The sequence below is a fragment of the Jaculus jaculus genome, chromosome 13 (assembly GCF_020740685.1).
Source record: "Jaculus jaculus isolate mJacJac1 chromosome 13, mJacJac1.mat.Y.cur, whole genome shotgun sequence".
In the NCBI taxonomy this organism is placed as follows: Eukaryota; Metazoa; Chordata; class Mammalia; order Rodentia; family Dipodidae; genus Jaculus; species Jaculus jaculus.
In genome coordinates, this window is record NC_059114.1 from 71634010 (window position 1) to 71657502 (window position 23493).

General features: G+C 36.9%; 1 protein-coding gene across 1 annotated transcript in view; it reads right to left on the reverse strand.

Moving 5' to 3' along the window:
* Positions 1-23493, reverse strand: part of Spef2 (sperm flagellar 2) — an 86595-nt gene that overhangs the window by 4211 nt on the left and 58891 nt on the right. The window contains exons 11-18 of the mRNA XM_045133102.1: positions 18482-18701; positions 17490-17650; positions 14803-14863; positions 13627-13679; positions 10835-10938; positions 7987-8243; positions 1807-1915; positions 723-880 (exon numbers count right to left, since the gene is read on the reverse strand). Coding sequence (XP_044989037.1) covers positions 723-880; positions 1807-1915; positions 7987-8243; positions 10835-10938; positions 13627-13679; positions 14803-14863; positions 17490-17650; positions 18482-18701 — 1123 coding nt within the window. The remainder of the gene's footprint in view (positions 1-722; positions 881-1806; positions 1916-7986; positions 8244-10834; positions 10939-13626; positions 13680-14802; positions 14864-17489; positions 17651-18481; positions 18702-23493) is intronic.

Consider the following 23493-nt stretch of genomic DNA (forward strand, 5'->3'; position numbering starts at 1 on the left):
CAGGCATTTCTAAGTGTAAATTTCTCAATGCTTCTGGTGATTGAGGCTTATGCGGATGGACAGTTTTGGTGTTAGTTCACTGATACAAAGCAAAGCCTGGGTTGCCAACTGGGTTACTGACAGAAGGCAATGAGTGACAAGTCCATTTTAGAATTCGGATTGTATTAGCTGTGGCAATTAAAAAAAATAAATTAGTTTTGTACTCAGTGAATACAGTCAAGTTGGTACCATTGTTAGCCTCCTCCTTATCCTCCTCTCCCCCTGGCCCCTCCATGTTGGGGTATATGTGTCATGCATTGTGGGGTTAGCTCTCAGTTATGGGTAGGAGGAAATGTCTCTGTGTATCATGACCCAATGTGTGGCTCTGACACTCTTTCCGGCCCCTCTTCTGCAAAATTTCCCTGAGCCTAGGTCCTGGGGAATCAAGCCTCGAACTGGGGTCCTTAGGCTTCACAAGTGCTTAAATGCTAAGCCATCTCTCCAGGCCCCCCATTTTTTTAACATAAAAAGAGTATTTTCTATGAGATAACCTCTTTTGGATTTGATTAACTTAAAATAAACTATTTTATTCAACAAAAAGTTCAAGTCAGAGGAAGAGTGCCCGTGTGGAAAGTAAATGTAAGTACACAAAGGAACTTTGTGAATAGTTTCATTTTCTCTTAACACACACAAACCACACATCTTACTCACATGAATTGACAATTATAAAGAAGTCTAATTACCTTTATTCTTTTTATTCATGATTTCAATTGAAAAAATTTCTTTTACTTTCTGGTATAAAGAATCTTTGTCTATTTCAGCATTGATTTTGGTCAAAATGTTCTGTGGCTCTGAAAACCATTGCTCCAACAAAGGCCAGTGGTCCAAGAAGCCTACAATTCTGCAAAATCAAAGTATGGGTATCTCATGATGATTGAAATATTTGAGTAAAGACACATTAAGTATGGCAATAAGCATGGCTTATTTGACATGAGTCATGTAAAAGAGAAGGCTAATGCAGTTGAACCTAAAAGGGCAACTTTAAGAAATCTATAAGGAATGGAACATTATTCCATTGTTCAACTCAGATTAATGAAGAAGTTGTTTTATGCCATCAAGACATAGTTGAATGAGTAGAATGAGTCAAATGATTTGAAAATGCTACCCATTCAGGAAACCTTTGGTTGTAAGTTCAGATCTCTATTTGAAAATGGAAGAAAACATAATGCACACTAATGGGCCCCATAGCCCGATTCACTAAGTCCATCAGCTTTTTCTTAGACATAGAAATGCTGAGAACTTTGAATAAGGACAGATGGCTCAGACATATTTGCTTTTCTCAAAAGTATTCTTGGAATGATTGTTGAGGTTTTGTTTTTTTTTTTCTTCTTTCTGGAAAGCCTTAATGTAGCTGGAATTACTCTTCCTTGTCTCACTTCATATTTTTAGACTGCCCTGTGTTTCAAAAGTTGCCTAATTTTGTCTAGATGTTTTTTTCCCAAAAGTTAAAGAATGCCACACACTTAGTTTTAGCCAAACAGAAGTGCTAGGACTGCTGTGGTCTGAAGCCATACCCTTCAAAATTCCATGCTCTTCACTGGCATTTCCTAGTGCATGTAAAATTCCATATAACTAAGAAGAGTTATCTCATTGGCTTCTTCTTTTCCAAGACCAGAGTTAGATGTGCTTTAAATGTGGAACAGCCACAAAAATGTTTCACTCAATATAAAAACTAGCTAATGGTAGAGAATATACCTCTTTTCTGGGTCTCACTGTTAGCTTGTTTAAAGTACAATGGTCAAGGAGGGTGTTGGGTTTAGGACTAACCTATGCTGTATCTGGTCTCTTAAGTTCTGGTTCACATCCTTGCCTTGGATTTCAGTAGCTCCAGTTTGAACGACATTGTCACAAGAAGTTTGCCGTGATGTTTCCTCATCTACACAATGAGAGTCACATAATGAGGTGACGAATACACTGATGAAAGTCGCTGCTTACTACCAAACCCACTAATATGACACATAAAGTAGATATGGTCTTGTCTTTGATCCAATATTACTTAAACATATTTAAAAAGATGTTGAGAGAATGCAGTTTTAGAATGAGAATTTATTTTTTATTGAGTAAAATGAGGCAAAACATAAGAAAAGCTACACATATTTCAATGAAGAATATATTGGGACTGCTTACCAGTAAGAAAAATTTAAAATGCCTTAAGCTCAGGCCAGATGATAGAAGAAGAAGAAAACCACAGAGTTTCTTTTAATTGACAGCTCCAAGATAAGCCAACAAAACAAATGACAAATTGTTCCTTTGCCTGTGTGTTAGAGTGTCACCACCAAAATGATACCACTTTTTGATTTTGGAACCAATCAACCAAGAGCAGCAAAAATTCATAGACCATATTCCTATCCAAGGATTGTACACCCTACGCATTATTTTGCTCATTTTATTTGGAACTAATGTAGTTGGACAAAAACAACTGATGTTTTCTTATCCTTAGATCCAGTTGGCTTTTTTTCTAATTGCCAATGTGCCACACTGCTTAAATAAATTGTCCAAATATTGATTTTAATTTTTGTTTGGTATCTTTAACAGCTTACTAAGCCTTTTATTTCAGACACTTTTATGTGTCAAAATTTTATCATGGTTTATCATGGATAACAAAGTTGGAAAGAAATAAAATCAGTCATGTGGAATAAAAATTAAAGGTGGAATAATAAAATGGCCAACTAAAGTCAGATATGTATGAAATTATTTGTTGATATTATAATGCAATGAAATACTTTATGTCTGTTTCTAGAGTTCTAAAGTCCTTATAGAAGGGACATGAACCACAGAAGAGAATAAATCACAAGACACAAAAAATAATTTCAAAAACTCTGATTGAATCCTATTTGAGGTTAACAGCACAAAATACAAAATACTTATGGATTTAGAGCAAATGAAAAATAATAAAGAGGAAAAAAACTTGAACTAAACTAAAAAGGATTAATTAGAATTACTCAATACAACATAGCATTGACGTGTGATTTAATAACATTCAAGAAAATGAAGAACCCTCGCAGGATGTAGTAATCAGCTGTTACCTATCTACATTCATGACGCCACTGAGTGAAATGGATTTCAAATACAGATAATGCTTCTTTGATTATTTATAATCCCAAGTAAGGAAAGAAAGCCTTGAATTGGCTTAAAAGGAATTAGAATGGCTCAAACTAACAGAGCAATGAAGAGTAAATTAATGGTGTTAAAGGAAATGATGGTCCTTATCAGGTGTAATCAATTCTTCCCCATGTACAGATTGGATAATTGAAGAAAATTACGGAAGTTTTTCTTAGGAGATGTTATCATGCACCAATTCATGGTCAGTAGCTCACATTTACCAATAACATTAGTGTCTGTACTATATATTTCTCTTCTCTCTCTCTCTCTCTTTTCTATTCAGATATTGTCCCCCTTGTCTTCTATTTCCAATGCTATGGTCCCTGTATTTCATGATGGGCCTTAGCACAAACTCTGGTCCGTCCAGCATCTCTGTGTAGCTGATGGAGCTTTTCAACTGTAGCCAGTACCTACGTTCTCACATTCTCTCCCCTAAACCCACAAGTGTTGTCTTCTCTTTATTTTCTAGCCAACTTAAATTGCATTAGCCTTTTGATGTCACCTTAATCCCTTACTTTATCTTCTACCATAACTGTTGTCTACATTCTATAGACTGTTTCATTTCTATCTCATGGCTACTCCCTTGCCCATGCTACTGTCTCGATGTGTTTGATATTTTTAAAATGATAATACTTTTCTAAGAGGTTTAATTGTGTCCAGTGTCATGCCTCTTCTGATTCATACTGCAGCCTTACTGAACATTGGGAACAGCATACTTGACTGCATTAGCTTGAGCTTTCATACAATTCAGTGACTTCATGTAGGTCAGGATAAACTGAACACCACAGCTTGCTATCAGACTCCAGCTCACCCTGTTGTTCCAGAACATTTCTTCTATTTCTCTAGAGATTTCTGCCTCTAAGCCCTACTAGGATTCTTGATATTCTCTGGGTGAATGATGGACATTCACCTGCCAAGCTGTGAAAATATTTCTTTCTCCTTTTTTGCACATCTGTTACAGTCCACAACAATGCTTAGTATTCCTCCTTATTCTGTTTTGTAAAATACAGAAGGACAGAGAATTGCCTTTCTTTTCTATTTTCTCAGCACTGGTACTTTATAAATATTAGAGGAACATCCATTCATGATCCTATCACTCTACCTCAATGTTGCCAAATGGATCTTGCTTAGTTGGAAACACTCCATAACAGGGCTATGAATATTTTAACCACTAGTCAGAACACTACATAAAATTTGACTTTGGTGACTGAGGAACTGAATTTTTTTCATTTATTAATTTCAATTTATGGATATAATCACAGATGGTTTGAGGTGCCCATGTTGAGCAGCAAAACTTTATACCAGAATCCTTTGGTTCCTGGTCTATATTTTCCACTATGTTCTTTAGAGACAGAATTCACTTCTTTATTGCTATCACTAGTGCTTAGCACAGTGTCTGACATTTAGTAAGCATGAATACATGAGAGATGAATATGTGGGGAGCAGGAGAGATATCTCAGTGACTACAGAAGCTTGCTTCTAAAGCCTGACAGTCTGGTTTCAATTCCCCAGTACCCACATAAAGCCAAATGCACAAAGTGGCACATTTGTTAGTTTGCAGTGGTATAAGATCCTGCTGCACCAATTCTCTCTCTCCCTGCCCCTCTCTCAAGTAAATTAAGAAATAAATAAATAAAAAAAATAGAAAGTAAGAAAGGAATTTAAAAAAAAAATTGAGGTAGAGTTTTAATCTAGTCCAGGCTGACCTGGAATTCACTATGTAGTTTCAGGGTGTCCTCAAACTCATAGTGATCCTCCTACCTCTGCTTCCCAAGTGCTGGGATTAAAGGTGTGTACCACTACATCTAGCTGAAAATATTTTAAAAAGAGGTGAATATGTGAATGAAGATGATATTCACAAGACTAGCTTTTGACCTATGTAAAATTGATGGTATCTTGCTTTAGATAAGGAAATACATTGGCAAAATGATAAGAAATAAAAATATTCAGATATAAAATGATAGCACTTTAAGTTTAAATAGAATACTAGCAATGCAGATTGACTTTCAAAATTGTAGTTATTCTTTGCAAACTCAATATTTTTGTTCATACATTTTTAAGTATTTTATTTATTTATTTGGAAACAAAAGAGAGAAAGAGGAAGATAGACGAGGGGCGGGGAGAGAAAATGGGCAGACCAAGGTCTCTAGCTAATGCAAATGAACTCCAGATGCATGTTCCACCTTGTGCATCTGGCTTATGTGGGTCCTGTGGAATCGAACCTGCATCCTTAATTTTCACAGGCAAGCACTTCAACTGAGAAGCCATCTCTCCAGCCCCTGCTTATCCAATTTTAACCAAAGCAAGAAGGAATCATTAAATTAATAACTTTACACTTGATTTCATGGTTTAGATGGCCTTATTCTAGCATTTTTTCAATTCACTTCAAGTCTAGGAATGTTAATAATGATAGAATTTTAAAAAAAACATGTGATTTAGTACTAATATAAGAGTACATAAATACGATTTTATGCATATATGTGCATAAAATTTGACCAAGGAAAATCTCACCCTGAAGTAGTACAGAATACTTTAAGCCAAGTTATAAGTAATGGGTTTGAAATTAGAAAATTAAATTATTTAAACACTAACATTGTATTTAATCAATGTGCCCATGATTCAAAACATAATTTTGACAGAAATTTTTCAGATCTCAAACTGGATTTCTTGAAAATATTTATGTGTATTTCTGAAACACAAAATAATGCAACCCATGGGACCCAAGAAAAGTGAGAAAATCTGACGTCTCTGTGGGGTTAAATAAGCTTTCCGTGAAAGGTCTATGCATACACTTTATAGCAAATTGTCACACCCACATTAAAGTCGGATTGATCTTGATGTTCAGGGTCTTTTTCTACCAGATGGCCTTGGATTGGCCGCATTCTCAGCCAATCTTCACCTATCCTTTGAACAACAGGGAAAGTTAGATGAGCAAGGATGACCATAGCAATTAGCATGGCTCCAATGCTCTTATATCTAGAAAATTAACTGTATATATATATTCTAGACAACATATAATTTAAAATGTTGTCCTCAGTAGCTAAAGCAGTTTCTGATGTTTTTGTCATTTTATTTAAGCAAACAATTTTAAAACAAGATCTCAACTTATATAAACCCCAAATGGGGATAAACTTAACCTTGGGCAAGTCAAGCTCTCAAGCTTTAAACTCCCATCTATAAGTAATGATTACATGTAACATGCTACATCAAGGGTTTGATGATCTTTTCATGATCTGTAGGTCTTTTCTAGCACTCACAAAAGAATGATAAATATTGTCATTTAGCCAAGAATAGTTTTAAAAATAAAGCTAAAACCAAGACTCATACAATAGACTATGATAAGATCACTTAATTATTCACTTAATGAGGGAACTGGTAAGATGTTATAACCAGTTCAAATGAGAATCTGCATAAAAGACCCACTTAGAGGCAATCAAGAATGGTGGAATAGGTTTCAACAAAATGGTTACAGTCTATAAAAAATTATAATACTTAGAATAATATCTTTATGGCTTATAAATTGTATCTCAAATGAATAGAATTAATTTTTAGCTCAATGATGAAGAGTGGATTTCATTACTAACAATTTCCTTTAATCTATGGAATTATAGGACCAAATTAGAGCCATAGACTCTGATAGATCAGATAAAAAGTATTATGTAGAAAATAGTCAACTTTTTATTGAAAAGATTAATCCTTTGTAAAAAATAATCTTTTGTTCATTTAAAAGCCTCATATACTTTTTTTTTTCTGATGCATTTACTGTAATGCCAGACCAATCCCAAGTATTTAACTCTTATGTCATTGAGTACCCCTGAAGTTTAAACAATGAAGTACAATCAGGCCAAGGTCCCTGCCGCTCAGATGGGAGGCTGAGATGGTAGGATATTTGAGCCCTTGAGTTTAAGACCACCTTGGGAAATAAAGTAAGATCTCATTTTAGAAAAATAAAAAGCAAGGCTGTAGAGATTGCTTAGTGGTTAAGGCATTTGCCTGAGAAATCTAAGGTCCCAGGTTTGATTACCCAGTACCAATAAGCCAGATGCTCAAGGTGGTACATGCGTCTGGAGCTTGTTTGCAGTGGCTACAGGCCCTGGTGTACCCATTCTCTAACTATCTGCCTCTCTGACTCTCAAATAAGGAATAAATTAAATAAAAAGAAAATATAAAAAGAAAAGAAAAAGAAGAGCAAACAAAACAAAATAATACATTACAGTTTTCCCAAGTTTCAAATACCTTACAAGTCTAGAATCCACAGTTCAAGAATAGGTACTTTTAGTTATATTATTTAATTTGTGGAATAAGGTAATATTTTCACTTTGTAGATGAAAAGTTAAAAATTCATGGATTTTGAGAATAATACTCAACCTTACCCCATAAGGACTCCCACCAACTGATTTCTGGTCTTCAGAGTTAACACAGTCCAAGAGAGGATGACCCTGGATTGCCATGTGTGCAACAAGCAGTGACGAATCACAATTGCTGTAGTGACTCGCCCAGATGAACCAGACTCCACAAGAAAGTCTTCAACGCACACACGTCTCAAAGTCTCTCCCAGTTCCCCAAGCTGGGAGAGCTGCCAATTTGATGGCCAGGACCAGTGAAATGTGTGGGGGGTTGGCCTAGCATTCTTCTCTTTTCCTAGTTCTAAAGTTTGCTGCTGGATGCTAGCAGTCAAAGTAAGGCAATTGTGCTTGTCTAAACATTTATTTGAAAGTCTATTAAATAGAGTTTTTTTCTTACTGAAAACTATAAATGAAGATAGTCGTTTATTCAAAGAACACATAAAATGAGTTGTGATTATCAAAAAGATTACAAAATTTAAAAAAAGGGCGTCTAGCTTACCAAAGATATTGTTCATGCGACTCAATGAGGAAGTGTCTGAAATATCTAGCAATATGACAAAATCAAATGCAGAAGCAGGAAGAGGCACTTCCTTGGAAGCTGTGGGATCCACTGCTAGTGTGGGTATTCGTGATTTTCTTCTCTCCATTTCCAGGAGGCTCCTGTTGTGGCCAGTGAGAGCTTCCTCCAGGAGCTGTGCCTGGTTTAGTGTCATTGGAAAACCATCAAGTAGCCAGCTCTGTGTAGCAGGTATCTCACTGAATCCAAACAGGACAATCCATTAACATCTTGATAGGAACATGTACTTGACAGATAACACAACAAATCCTTCCTTCAAGTTCATCATAATTCTTGACTGCATCAATTTCATTATTCAATAGATAAAATATCAGGATTGCCAATATAGTACAATCACACTCTTCATTAAAATCCTTGTGTGGGTTCTTGCTGTCCTCCAAATTTATTCTAGAGGCCTTTCCATGATATTTTAACTAGTTGCCAACAATTTGTTTCTCCATGAGTTCTAATGTTGAATATATACTTCAAACACCCTCTTTATTATGTGAATATGAATTATGTCTTCTAACTTGTGTTCATAGTGTATTCTTCCTTTGTAGTTCAATTTCCTCACCTGAATAGTGGGGTAATGGAGCATGTCTCACTTGATGACTGCATGGGTGAACTGAAAGGATGCATTTAGGGACTATGAAGATGGATCAGTGGTTAAAGGCACTTGCTTACATAACCTACTAGCAGGGCTTCAATTCCCAAGCCACCTTGCAAGCTAGATACAAAGGGAAACATGATGCATTTAATAAACTCAGCACAGAGCTTAGCCTATCATGGACATGCCAAATGCTAACCTGGGGAGGTATTCCTACTCAACTCACTCTTCCAATGAGTGAAAACAGCCTGATTCAAACTCCCTTGACTCTAATTCATTTGACCATATTAGTAAAATATTCTAAATGTACAAAATTTTAAGTGGGGTCCTTTTTGTTTGTTTTTCATTATCAATTAGGTATATGATTGCTAAAAAACAAAAATAATTTCTTAGATTTTTCCATTCAGCTTGATGACCTTTCTAGAGAATGCATAAATTATATGAAAATAGTCTAAGCATCAACTTTGTTCTCTTATTATAAACTCATATTTAACAAAATTATGATTTTGTTTCAGGCTTAAAAGATATGATGCCACTTCTTTCTCTGTCAGAACCCATGTTAAACAATAGAATCCCCTTTTTCTAGAGGTTTCTAAGTCAGTGTGGTTCCTACATGCCATCCTGCTAATAGTGTATCAGGAGGAAAGGGAAACTAAAGTTCAGGAAGTTTTCATCACTAGGTCAAAGTTATTAAACTTCAAAGGCCCCAAATCTAGTGATTTTTCCACAGCACCAGGCTTCATTCCATATCTGCCTTTATCTCCCCACTAGATTATTGGGAACAAGAAAACTGTATTTTATTATTTTTCAGAACTAAACATTCTTGATAGATTGGACTTGTTGATTCACTGGTCTAAGAAGGTGAAAATTCCTTGGAATATTTTGCCTGTTCTGGGACCCACAGTTTCAAGTACCACCTGAGAAACAGAAGGTCTTACTTGTTCAGAGCCAGGAGGCCTGGATTTTGGTTTGGGCTACACTATTGCCAGACAGGGGTAGCTTACACCTCACACTGCTCCCCTCACTGGGCTAGGTTAAAGGATTGTAAACCAATGGCAATCACTGGAGGTGCCTCAGAGGCAGTGGGAGTGGTGATGGTGATATGAGGTGACTGCGTTCTAACAGTGTGGCAAAGATCCTCCACCCAGCTCCATGGAAAGCAAAGTGATGTGCTGCTGTATGTTGCATGCTTGGCATATCTGTTTTATCTTTGAACAAAGTATCCCATCGCTGATACATGCTCTATGCTAATTCTGAGAAATGTTATAAGGAGACCCCTTCTCGCTCTAGCAGTGTTGAGGTCTCATTTCCGGATACAATTGTAAGTAGGGAGCAACTTAAATCTTTAATGTAGTCTTTAAAGAAAACATTAAAAAAGAGTCCATCCCAGATGAACAGTAAAAATTCTCTAAAATCTTCTTCTTTATGTGTCTTAATGATTCCCAACACCACTACTAACCAAGTCTATTTCCTCTTTACACTCTCCAGCATTCTTTTGCCAGAGCCTTTTATCCATTTTTCTATCCTGATTAGACTACTACTCATTCCTTTACTAGACAAATCCAATGGATCCTTATGCTATCTAGCTTATTTGTGTGTGTATAAGTGTATGCATGCATAATATCCACTTATACATATATGCATATGCATAAATAAAGGAATGTTGAGGAGGGAAGAGAAATTACCAAGTGAAGGACTTTTTTGATTTTGTTCTTCACCCTCTGTCACATAACCATCCCTGTGCTAAGCACACACATGCTTTCTTGCCTGCATACCACTTCCTGCTGCCCCACACTGCTCAATCTGTGAGTCTATGGGCCCAGCTCCTGACCTTCCCTTAAACACGAGCAAGGGTAGCAGCCTGTGGACATTCAGTTAAAGTTCTCTTCTCACCTCAACCTGCCCCTTGACTTGCTTAATTGTCCAGTCTCCATGAATTCCCCAAAGGTAATCAAACTTAGCCTACATTTACATCAGGGTGTAAAAAGTCAAGGTTGGAAATGGGGAAGAAGTTAAATACAGGAATGGAAATCTGCTTACATTTACCTTACTAGTAAGTAAATTTAGATATTAGAAACAGCTGTATATTTAAAACAAGATGATACATGTCTATATTTCATTCATATACATTTCATGGTAAAGAACATAGTAAATAAATATGAGAAAGAAAAGCACAGTACATACTTAATGGCATTTACCATGATGTTAACTAGCAGTCCATCTGGAATGCTCTTTCCCTTCTTTAGCAACGCTTCTGATTTCGCACCCAGCTGAGCTCTCACAGTAAGCTGTGGTAACAGATAAGGAGTGGAAAAACACAGGTAATTTAAAAGTCTTACTCTTCATATTTGGAAGAAAAACAATGTAATAGTCCTGATCTCTGAGAAAGACACTGGGCACTTAGCACCCTTCTGGAGCCAGACAAGCATTTAAGAAAATCTATATGAGTCGGGCTTGATGGCATATACTTTTAATCCCAGTACCCAGGAAGCAGAAGTAGGTGGATTTCTGTGAAGAGTCTGAGGCCACCCTGAGACTACATAGTGAATTCCAGGTCAGCCTGGGCTAAAATGAGACTCTGACCAAAAAAAAAAAAGGGAAAAGAAAGAAAACTTGTATGCCATTTTGTTACTTTTGGCAGGGCTTCCTTCATTTCAAGATCTCTCCTTCAGTTGACCTGCTCTGGCATCCTAAACTGGACCTTAGAGTGCTTTCAGTGTGACTAGCTGGGCTCCAGCCACTGGTACCCTATCCATGCCCTCTGGGAATTTCTGCATCTATACGGCTCTTCCCCAGCTGACATCTCTTCTTCTGATGGTCAAATTCCGGATATTTCCAGTTTGGTTTTGTTCTCTTTCCTTGCTGGCTGCTTTGCTTTTACTATGTCTTAATTATTGATGGCTTGATGATTGGCTTTTCTGTCTTGTCCAGCTTTTGTAGTTATTGTTTAGAAAAGGATTAATTCATGTCAGTAGTGCATGATCCCTACATTGGGGATTTTCTCACAGCCTATTTTTAATTTTATGTATTTGAGAGTGACAGACAGAGAGAGAATGAGGGAGAGAGAGAGAGAGGGAGAGAGAGAAAGGAAGAGAGAATTGGTGCTCCAGGGCCTCCAGCCACTGTAAACGAACTCCAGATGCATGTGCCACCTTGTGCATCTGGTTTACATGGGTCCAGGGGAATCCAGCCTCTAACTGGGGTCCTTAGGCTTCATAGGCAAATGCTTAACTGCTAAGCCATCTCTCCAGACCTCATAGCCTATTTTTAACTCAGCCACTAAAATATTAATGTCAAAAGATGTTATATATCCACTCAAAACCATCCCACAAACATTAAATGTCATTATTGCCTCTAAAGTTCTGAATGACCTAATTTCTTTACCTTCTTGGTCATCTTTTTGACCTCATCCATTACATCTCACCCTGTTGGCCAGACATCGTTCTGCCTCATGGCTGTGGTCCAACATTCACATATTCCTGTTGTTTTGAGAGCATCCCAGAGCCCATGGGCTAATTCCTGCATCCTTTTCAATTTGTTTGGCTCTTACTTTGTCATGCAGGTCTATTCCATTTCCCCAGCCCACAACAATCTTCCCTCCTCCTCCTGCCCCAAGGTCTGTGCTCCTGAAACCTTGTTCTACACATTTTTTTTTCTTCCTGGTCCTTATCACCGTGTACCAGGCTTGACAATTCTTTTATGTGCTTATATTATTATCTGCCTACCTCTATTATAAAGTGAACTTTATAATGGTAGGGGACTCTCTCTTTTTGTTCAAAATAATTGCCCCAAATTATTAAAATGGTATATAAGAAAACTTCTTTTTTAAAAAAATTGGATTGAATATAGAATTTGGGGTATTTGTAAATAACCAAATGTAATTATGAAAATATATGAAACCGTTCTGCTAATTCTTTTTCTGCTATTTTTTTTTTTTTTTGAGGTAGGGTCTCACTCTAGTCCAGGCTGAACTGGTATTCACTACGTAGTCTCAGGGTGGCCTCAAACTCATGGGGATCCTCCTACCTCTGCCTCCCAGATGCTGGGATTAAAGGTGTGCACCACCACACCTGGCTTGCTAATTCAGTTTTCAAAGGCATAAAGTCAAGATTTTAAGGACTTTTTTATTGCATCTTCTAAACCACTTTCTTTCCCATGTTCATAGCTTGCTTGTGGACCCATTAAACTGTTTTCAGTATTTAATCTTGTTTTGAATCTGAATTATTTATTTTCTTTCTGACCTGGGCTGGTTCACCTCACTTTAGACAACCTAGTTGTTCTCCACTTCTCGGGTGGCCACCATATTGATGCCAAACTTCATGTGGACACCCAGTCAGCATAATGTTCTACAGCACAGAATCCTGGACTCAAGCTATCTCCCTGCCTCAGCCTCCTGAGTAGCTAGGACTACAGGCATGCATGCACTATCACACCTGGCTTTAAAGTATATTTTTTTATAATGAGATCCAGCATGATTAACAGTTATTTGGTGAAAAATACTTTCCTGTATTGTAAAGCAGTAATACTTTTAGAAATATTAGTTTCAGTTAGAAACATTATTAAATAGTTATAAATATATTTTTGCTGAATTATTAAACAATTTTGCAGAGTCATCCACAAGGTTGAAAATAAACTCTGGGGAAAATCCATAGTGGTAAAGAATGTATGAAAGGAAACTAAAGTCATAAATTAGGAGGTAAGCAAAATGAACAACAAAATTAATTAATTAAAAATCACATGTGTATTTTTTAACCTGAAAAAATTTAGTAGTCATTTCCACCACCTTAGACAAAAAAAAAAAAAAAATGTATCTAAATAATGCTAGGAAAGTCAGATCAGAGATCATTGTACTATCATGCTTAACTTAAAATAAAAAAAAGAATATTACTATTTTTTCCATTTGAACACATACCAAAAAGCCATGAATTAGATACATTTGAATATACTAGTAGTCAAAATTAGCTACTAATACTTACTTTTGCAAAACTATCACTTGATTTGACTTCCTCAGCTTCACTAGTTTTGGGATCTAGTAACAGAAAAAGTAGTGAGAATAACTTCCATTATGTACATTTAATAACCCTGTCAGCCCTGCGCCTCTGTGGTTGGGGATATAAGGGTGTGGTGTCCAACCATGCCTGAGATACTCAGAGAAGACTGTCACGGGCTCACTGCATGGTTGGTGACTCTGCACAGTGTCAGACCCTGGCTACGGTGTGGCTGGGCACTTTCTGCCTCATGACATGCTCTGTGCTCATAACACATCATTTGAAATGCAGAATTTGCAGTCATTCCTTGGAAAACACACCAACTTTATCAATCAAGTTATTAAAATGCTAATGCATTAAACTTTTATTTCCCTGGATTATCAAGTTATGAATAATAAACATTTTTGTTTTCCAAAGGCAAAGAACTGGAAAAATCAGGTGGGCTTCCGGTTAAATTTTATTGAGAAAAAGTTTTCAGTAATAAAAAAAAAATGTGCCAAACTACCAAGAATAGTTTTTTAAAAGCAAGTATAATTATCTCTTAAGAAATGTAATAATTAGGTGAGGAGGCTCAGCGTGTCCTTTTAAATGACAGAAAAGCCACCTGTCTTGGAAGAGTCACATGCTTACGCTGAGTCTCTTCAGGGTTCTAAGGTGGCAGCAAGTAACAATGACCATTCACAAAGGAGAACTTCAGGAAGCTTTAATAGGGCAATGCCTTCGCTCACACACAGGGAAAGTTATGTAATATGTACAGTGTTTTCCTGCTGTGGTTCGACAGTCTGCAAGAATTAAGCTCAGACTTAAAGGCGAGTCCCTGTTGTTAAGATTTGGAAAGCTTGGTTCTGTTGATTAAGAATTAAAAATAAATCCAGTTTTGGGAGATGGCTCAGTGGTTAAAAGCACTTGCTTTCAAAGTCTGCCAGCCCTAGGTTCAATTCCCCAGTACCCACATAAAGTGCACAAAGTGGCACATGCTTTGGTGTCTCTGTAGCATCAAGAGGCCTTAGCGCATCATTTTCTCTCCCTCCCTCCCTCCTTCTCCCTCTCTTCTCCTTGCTCTTTCTCTCTTTCTCTGTCTCTCTTTCTATTGTTCTAACGTAACTGATGGATGATTTTAGTTTTTCTTTCTTTGGACATCTTATATATTAGTTATAGTCCCACCTTCTGTTTCTAGTAATGCTTCCTTTGAAACTGGATCAGGTGATAATGTATTTTGTAGATCCTTTAAAGAGAAAACACACATACACACAGATTTTAGTATTTGTATATTTCATAACTTTACAAATTTAATTTCTATAAGTAATGGTTTCATATTACATTTACTATTTTGTGGACAACATTAAAAATGTTAAAGGGGGGCAGGAGAGATGGCTTAGCGGTTAAGCGCTTGCCTGTGAAGCCTAAGGACCCCGGTTCGAGGCTCGGTTCCCCAGGTCCCACATTAGCCAGATACACAAGGGGGCGCACGCGTCTGGAGTTCGTTTGCAGAGGCTGGAAGCCCTGGCGCGCCCATTCTTTCTCTCTTCCTCTATCTGTCTTTCTCTCTGTGTCTGTCGCTCTCAAATAAATAAATAAATAAATTTAAAAAAAAATAAATAAAAAAAAATGTTAAAGGGGATCGACTGAGACTTCTGTGCTAACTAATGATTTCCAGAAAGAAGTAAAATTTAATAATTCAATTTATAGAAATGCACAGTAACCTGTCATATGGTCTGTCCTTTGAATCCCTTTCAACTTCCATGTGAAATACAGTAATTTTTATTTTTTAAATATTTATTATTTATTTATTTATTTGACAAAGAGGGAGAGGGAGAGAGAGAGAGAGAGGGAGAATGGGCGTGTCAGGGCCTCCAACCATTGCAAACAAACTCCAGATGCCTTCGTCCCCTTGTGCATCTCACTAATGTGGGTCCTGGGGAATCGAACCTGGGTCCTTTGGCTTTGCAGGCAAATGCCTAACCGCTAAGCCATCCTTCCAGCCCACAATTGTTATTTTTAAAATAAAATTGGACCTGAGGAAAATTGTCCAGTTTATAGAAAACCATTTTAAAAGAAGAACCCAAGTAATTTATACGGAAATAAGAGAAAAAAAAAAACATGCACATCATCTATTATCCTTTTAACCAAAATGGAAAGAGTGCCACAGCATACAAAAAGAAATAACCTCATAATACAGCAAAATTTCCCTGGTTATTTTCATAGTTTGTGATTGAGTGGTATTTATTTTGTGGACCATGAAAATGATTTAGAATTAGGTTTTCTTGGCTGGAGTGATGGCTTAGAGGCTTAGGTACTTGCCTGCGAAGCCTAAGGACCCAGGTTCAATTCTGAAGTATCCACGTAAGCCAGAGTGCAAGTGCATCTGGAGTTCCTTTGCAGTGGCTAGAGGCCCTGGCATGCCCATTCTCTCTCTGTATGCCTCTCTCCCTTTCCTCTCTCAGATAAATAAGCAGAATTAGATTTTCTGTTAATTCATTCACTAGCAAAGACGATGTAAGGCAGGAGAAACTGTGTAATACTTCAGATCAGGAACTCAGTAACACAGTAGCTAGACATCCACAAACCTTCTGACCTAGAGCAAACCAACTCATATGTAGGGTCTCTACCATCTTTTATGAAAAATAAGCGAGTGTGCACCACACCAGTGATCCTCAAAACGGGCTACTTCTTTCTAATTGGCCCCTACAGCCCTTGTATGCTCATGCAACAATGAAACATGACGTAATGTTGATAAGAATGTGGGCACAAGGGAATGACAGAAATAGTCCTAGCTGTCACAGAGAGCCGCCTGCCGCCCGGTATTGAGACGCCATGCTGAAGGTTGTCCCGCACTGGCTGTGGACCAAAACGACGCTATTGGCTGCCTATGTGGTTCTTCAAGGACACTCAAGCAGGCCAGAACTGCGGAGCCTGTAGCTTCTGTTTCCTTAAAAGTCTCCTAGGCAGCTGGGCATGGTGGCACATGCCTATAAAGCAAGGCAAGGTATACACCTCTACCCTTGACCTTGCTGGGATCCAGCACCTTTCTGGTCCATTGCTGCGGAATTGGTCTGCAATTATGTTAGGAACTCCTGTGCTGGCAGCTGCCAAGTACTGAGTAATGGGATCCCAGTTTGGAGATTTCTGTTTCCTTAAAAGTCTTTTAGGGGCTGGAGGGATGGCTTGGTGGTTAAGGCATTTGCCTGAAAAGCTAAAGGACCAGGTTAGATTCCCCAGGACCCATATAAACCAGATGCACAGGGGGGCACACTCATCTGGGGTTCGTTTTCAGTGGCTGGAGGCCCTGGTGCATCTATTCTCTCACTCTCTCTCTTCCTCTTTCTCTGTCCAATGAATAAATAAATAGAAATTTTTAAGTCTTTTTAGGCAAGTGGGTGTGGTGGTGCACACCTTTAATCGGGGAAGCAGAGGTAGGAGGATCGCTGTGAGTTCAAGACCAGCCTGAGTCCACAGGCTGAATTCCAGGTCAGCCTGGGCTAGAGAAAGACCCTATTAAAAAAAATAATAAAGAGAGAAAGGGGGGGGGCATCCTCCCTATCCTTGCAACTCAGTCACAGTTTCATCCCCTCTCCAGCCAGCCCCATCCTCAGAGGAACAATCCCCTCTTATAAGCACTGAGCTCTGAGTGAGTCCACCACTGTGGGTGGTCACCCAGGAAAATCAGAGTCGTTTTCTTTCTTTTTATGTGCATACCCATAACATGTCCTCTGTTTTGCCACCAGAACCTAATATATTTATTCTGTGGACCTTTGCTGAGAAGAGCTCTGATCTAGAGAAGCTCTGGTTCCCATCCAGATTCCCGTCTCCAGCATAACAGGGGCCTTAAGGCAAACGGACATCACACTTGCCTGCCTCTCCTCCTCGCTGCTTTCCTTCAGGACAGGCAGGGGTTGGTCTTGATTCTCCTCCATTTCAGCTGGTGGACCCTCAGGGGCTTGTTCATTGTCATGAAATGCTTGGATAGCCTCTTGGACAAGTGTGTCTATAGAAAGTACCTGAATAGAAAACTCTAAAGCACAAAGGATAATTCTATCAATAGTTTCACTTAAGAAATTGATGCTTTTGCCCTTATATTCAGGTTTTACTCTGTGATACAGTTATGCCTAGAACTGTCTTTTGCATTAAGCTACTTTTTCATTGTAGTAAATTCATTTAACATAAAAATTCACCATTCCAACCACCTGAAATTGTGCTGCTCAGTTGCACTGAGACATTCACAGTGCTGGACAAATGTCTTGATTACCTTGTTCCAGAATTTTTCGTAACCTCTGAAGGAAATTCCCATTAAGCCCCCACTCCCTATTCTCCTAATATAAAACCCTAGAAAATACTAACTCTATGGATTAACTTAGTTTGAAACACTTTTTTTTGTTTTGTTTTGTTTTGTTTTTCTTTGAGGTAGAGTCTTACTCTAGCCTCGTAGCTCTAGCCAGGTAGCTGAACTGGAATTCACTAAGTAGTCTCCGGGTGGCCTTGAACTCAAGGCGATCCTCCTACCTCTGCCTCCTGAAGGCTGGGATTAAAGGCGTGTGCTACCACGCCTAGTTGAAACACTTTTAAGAAGTGCAGTGACATATTATGTGACTGACTCTGTGTCTGGCTCTTTTACTTAGAACAAAGCTGTCAAGATTATTCATTTTGAAGCATAACTCAGTACCTCACTGGTATTTATGGCACAATAATTATAGCCTGGATAATCAGTTACATAATCATCCTATCATTAAATTTCTGATGACAGATTCTAAACAGAGCCTACTCTGTGTCTCCTACAGACACAGGCATTTGCAGCTACAGCTAATAAGTAGACTACTGGGGAAGAAAGGAACTAAAACATGTCTACCATTTTGTAGAGACTTTAGAATGGTAGTTTTCCCACTGAGTGTTTTTCCCAACAAGCATCCTTTCACAGCCAGTGAAGGTAATTCCGTGTCTGCTGAGTCATGTTGAGGAGGAAGAGATTTTTCAATTAATCTGTGAAGCACGTGGCCCAATATGGAATTGTTGGAGGGCGGTAAGTTGTCAGCCATGTCTTCCGGTAAAGCCCATTCTCCAACCATGTTCTGCAAAACAACATTCAAACAAAGCCAAAATGTCTTTAAGAGAATAATGTCAACTAAAGTTTAAAAACTAAAAGTGAATATAAATGGGAGCCTAATTATAATTTAATAGGTCATATTATAGGAAAGCTAAAATGTCAATGATAAATTCATATCTTAAGAGTTAAAAGTTACCTTCCTAAATCAAAACGTTCAAAATATGTACAAAAGTATTCATCTATAAAAATGGGCATTTGGGGCTGGAGAGATGGCTTAGCGGTTAAGCGCTTGCCTGTGAAGCCTAAGGACCCCGGTTTGAGGCTCGGTTCCCCAGGTCCCACGTTAGCCAGATGCACAAGGGGGCGCATGCGTCTGGAGTTCGTTTGCAGAGGCTGGAAGCCCTGGCGCGCCCATTCTCTCTCTCTCCCTCTATCTGTCTTTCTCTCTGTGTCTGTCACTCTCAAATAAATAAATAAAAAATTTAAAAAAAAAATGGGCATTTGGAGCTATTTGAAATATTATGATCTACGTTGAGCATTATGATACTTAAATCTATTTTTAGGCTTATGAGCATATAAAGATAGTTAATAGTTTATATTCTATCTCATGCTTGGGCTAAAATTATTTCAAAATATTTTAAACTAAAAAAATAAAAAACCGTCATTTACAATAGACTATTCTCTAAGTTGGAAATGTTTGACTCTCACTTTCTTTGGGTTCCCTGATAAAATAAGCAGGGGGGAGAAAAAGAAAAAGGCCAGTCATATTCTCTGATGAAAGATTAACTAGAAATAGATTTTAGAAGACATATAAAATATAGGTATTAAATTTTTAAATATAGAAATTAATAAGTAAAGAGGAAATTAAAACTAAAATATGAGAAAAATCAAAATAGATTTATTGAAAATGGGATTGTATTACACTATATGCAGAAAAAAATTAGCCTATGACCTGAAACAGAAGGGAAATATCAAATGTTAAGATATGTAACCAATGCAATTTTTCAAATAATTAGAAGAAACTAAAATGAAGAAAGTTAAAAAATTAAAATTGACAAATTTGAAAGCAAAATTACTAAAATAAACTTTATTGATGAATATTTAACATCAAAACCATGTGAGTCATAGGAATATGTGCTAACAGCTAGACCCAAAGAGGAAGAACAGCAGTTATCTATTCTGTGATGGAACAGCAAGGAAAGGGGCATCCGATTTGAAGGAGGTTTACAAATTACTAAGAAAATACTGTGTCAAAGTCTATGCAACTTGACTTGTTACTGAATAGTAACAAATAATGTTCTAATGAAGTGCAGATAATTAAAATTAATTTAAATGAAGTATTTAAAAGATAAAAGCTACAAAAGAGATGAAAAAGTCATAAGAGAACTGTCTAAGAAATTTGAAGATGGTCATAGTTTAGCAAAAAATTCTTTTCTTATTGAACAGAACTTTAAATGTGTAAAGTCTAGAATATGTATTAAGATAGAAAGCTCTCTTTTGAAATTGGTAAGGCCATTATTGCCCTTTAATATGAAAATATATCACATATAATTGATGAAAAACTTCAACATAAAAGAAAATTGCAAGCCAATCTCATCTAGATATATTTGTGCAAAAAGCATGTATACAATATTAAAATCAACATTACATACAGGTAGTAAAACAGTAAAGATATTAATTGAATCTGACTGCACACTCACTGTGTGTCATATATTGTTTTAATGAATTATCTCAAATATTACATATCATCATTAGCTCCTTGATTTTGTAGAAAAACCTACTATTACAGATGGTGTTATTTCACCACATCACAATAAGTAGTAAAAGGAGGAACTGAGAATGTTATCTAAAGAGATTTCAGAACCCCTGCTTATAACATATGCACCACACTGAAGCCTTCTCACCATGACGATTTCCATGAATAAAATAAAGGGCAACTATTAGGAAACATATCACTCTATCACAGTAAGCAATGATTAAAGAAAAAAAAAACCAATATGACCATTTTATTCCAAAAAGCATCTGATAAGATTCAAAATAATTTCTGATTACATATATTTAATTTTAAATAGACCAAATCTCTCCATAGCCTGTGCATTGAAGAGTATGTTCTTACCATTCTTTGGACAAGTGTATAATGGTAAACCAACCAAAAGGAATTATACCATTCTCCATTAGAGGACAGGACAAGGCAAAGCTGCATGGCACTCATACTACCAGTAACATTCTAGACTGTTCTAGCCAGTTCAATAAAAAATATATAATATATATTACATATATTCTTCCGTATATGTATATATGGAAGAAATCAATTCTGTCTCTTCAAGTAGCAGTGGCTGCTGCTGAGTGCAGCTCCTGCTGTGGAGGTGGTGATGAAGGTGATCGTGGTTTTCTGAAAGGTCCTGACTGGGATGGTGTTTGACATTACTTTGAGAGTTTAACCTTGACTTTCATTCTAGAACCTACTACTCACCCTTCATGCTACCTAATATAGTTTGAACTTTTATTTTTTAATTTAGTATGAGCCAACCTTCACTGCTATAATGAAAAGCTTTGAACTATCACTGGAATTACCAAATGTGTTTAGGAAATGTATATGCTGAACTTCAAAACTACTGACAAACTACAAAAAATGGCTTGACTACAGGAAAAACTAAAATGTTATAAAATTATAAGCCATTCGAATTTCCCCTGAACTAATTTATTTTTATGCTAATGATAACAAAAATAAATGATTTTATTTCTGCTTTTTCTTTAAGGATGATATGTAAATGATTTTAAAGTTAACATGGAGCCCAGTATGGTAGCACCCACCTTTAGTCCTAGCACTTGGGAGACTGAGGTAGGAGGCTCACCAGGAATTTGAGGCCAGCTTGGACTTCAAGGTGATTTCCAGGTCAGCCTGGGCTGATATGAAGCCCTACTTCAAAACAAACAAACAAAAGCAGAGCAAAATAAAAATTTAAAAAGATAATATTGAAGAAAAAAATAAATATCCATTAAAATAGGGAAGTGTATGTGGAGGTGCAACAGTATATGTGTGTGTAAAAATAGGGAAGTGGTAAAACATTTAAGTGCTTGTTATAAATCATTGAATGAGAACAATCCATTATAGTAGCAAAATATTCAGAGCACAAAAATGTGAATTCTAGAAGTATATCTGATTATATGTAAAGATGTGGTATGTAATAAGGTTTACATTTCACATTATGAGAAACATAATATGTTATATTATAATTTGTGTTTAAATAACTAGTTGCATATTTGGAAGACATTGTTAGTATAGTTTCCATGAAAATAGATTTTAGAAGAATAAAATATTTAAGCAAGAAATTAGAAAGGCAATGAGCTTTAAGTCATTCATATTTTCCAGAAAGTTTGTTTTTTACGAAGGAAAATAACTACCTCAATTTATTTCATTTTCTCAAGTGTTCATTTAAAAAAACAACAACAGTGCCTGTTATGGTAAAAATAATCAAAAAGTACAAGGCACTAGGTTAGAATACTTTCATTCACATCCAAATTAAAATATTGGATTAAATGGTATTTTCTGAACCCTAAAGGATCTTTAAAAATTCCCTTTAGTGCATGTACATATTCAGTATCCAGAACATTGGATTATGTAGATATTATTTAATCCACAAACTACTAGAAAAAATAGTAAAAATACATACATTTAAATCTATTTGGAAGCCATATATATATATGTAATCTATTTCTCAAACAATTCGATCCCTTAAACTCCAGTATGTTGCTTCAGTGGTATAGAAATACCAAATTATGGGGCTGGAGAGATGGCTTAGTGGTTAAGCGCTTGCCTGTGAAGCCTAAGGACCCCGGTTCAAGGCTCGGTTCCCCAGGTCCCACGTTAGCCAGATGCACAAGGGGGCACACGCGTCTGGAGTTCGTTTGCAGAGGCTGGAGGCCCTGGAGCACCCATTCTCTCTCTCCCTCTCTCCCTCTATCTGTCTTTCTCTCTGTGTCTGTCGCTCTCAAATAAAAAAAAAAATTAAAAAAAAAGAAATACCAAATTATGCACAATGCTTGGATGTTGAGATTCGTGACTAGAAATGTATTCACTGTTCAACGCCAAAGATGGTCAATTTTATTAAGACCTCTTCTGTTGTCACCATTGCCCAAGTCATCTTAACTCTGCATCCCAGTCCAAATATGCCGATAAACAAGCATTGGCAGTGTCTCTGGGGCAGGAGAGTAAGCAACGGATGCTCCCAGGAAAATTAAAAGGCAGCAGAAGTGAAAGACAACGTACTTGAAGTTTGGAGGATTGTACTGGTCTAAGTTGTCTATCTTGCCTCCATAAAGTTGCTTTTATCTTTTTTTTTTTTTTAAGGACGAAGGTAGGTATCTTTGTCTAAACTATTAGTAGATGATTTAAACCAATTTCCTAACCACTTTTGAATGAGACATCTTTTGAAGTGATGCAATCTTCAAAAAAAATTAATGATGAAATTAAACCACTAACTTGAGTGCTATTTTTCTTCTCAGCACTGTGATAAATATGTGCTTTGTAAATATTACTTCACAAAATAATAAGTGAGCCAGATGTTTGGCTTTTAAACGAGTCTTCCTTTTACAGTATTACTCAAGCGGGAGTATACAATTGCTTACATTGAGAGACTCAGTCCACACATGGAGCTATTTTCCTAGTGATTTTGAAGTAAGAAAAATGTGTATTAATCACTTACATACACCACCTAGGCCATTTTACAATGTTTCTATAATTCTATAATATAACATAACAATGCATAAGTAATGTTCTTGACTTGTATCAGTATTTTTTCATAGACAACATATGA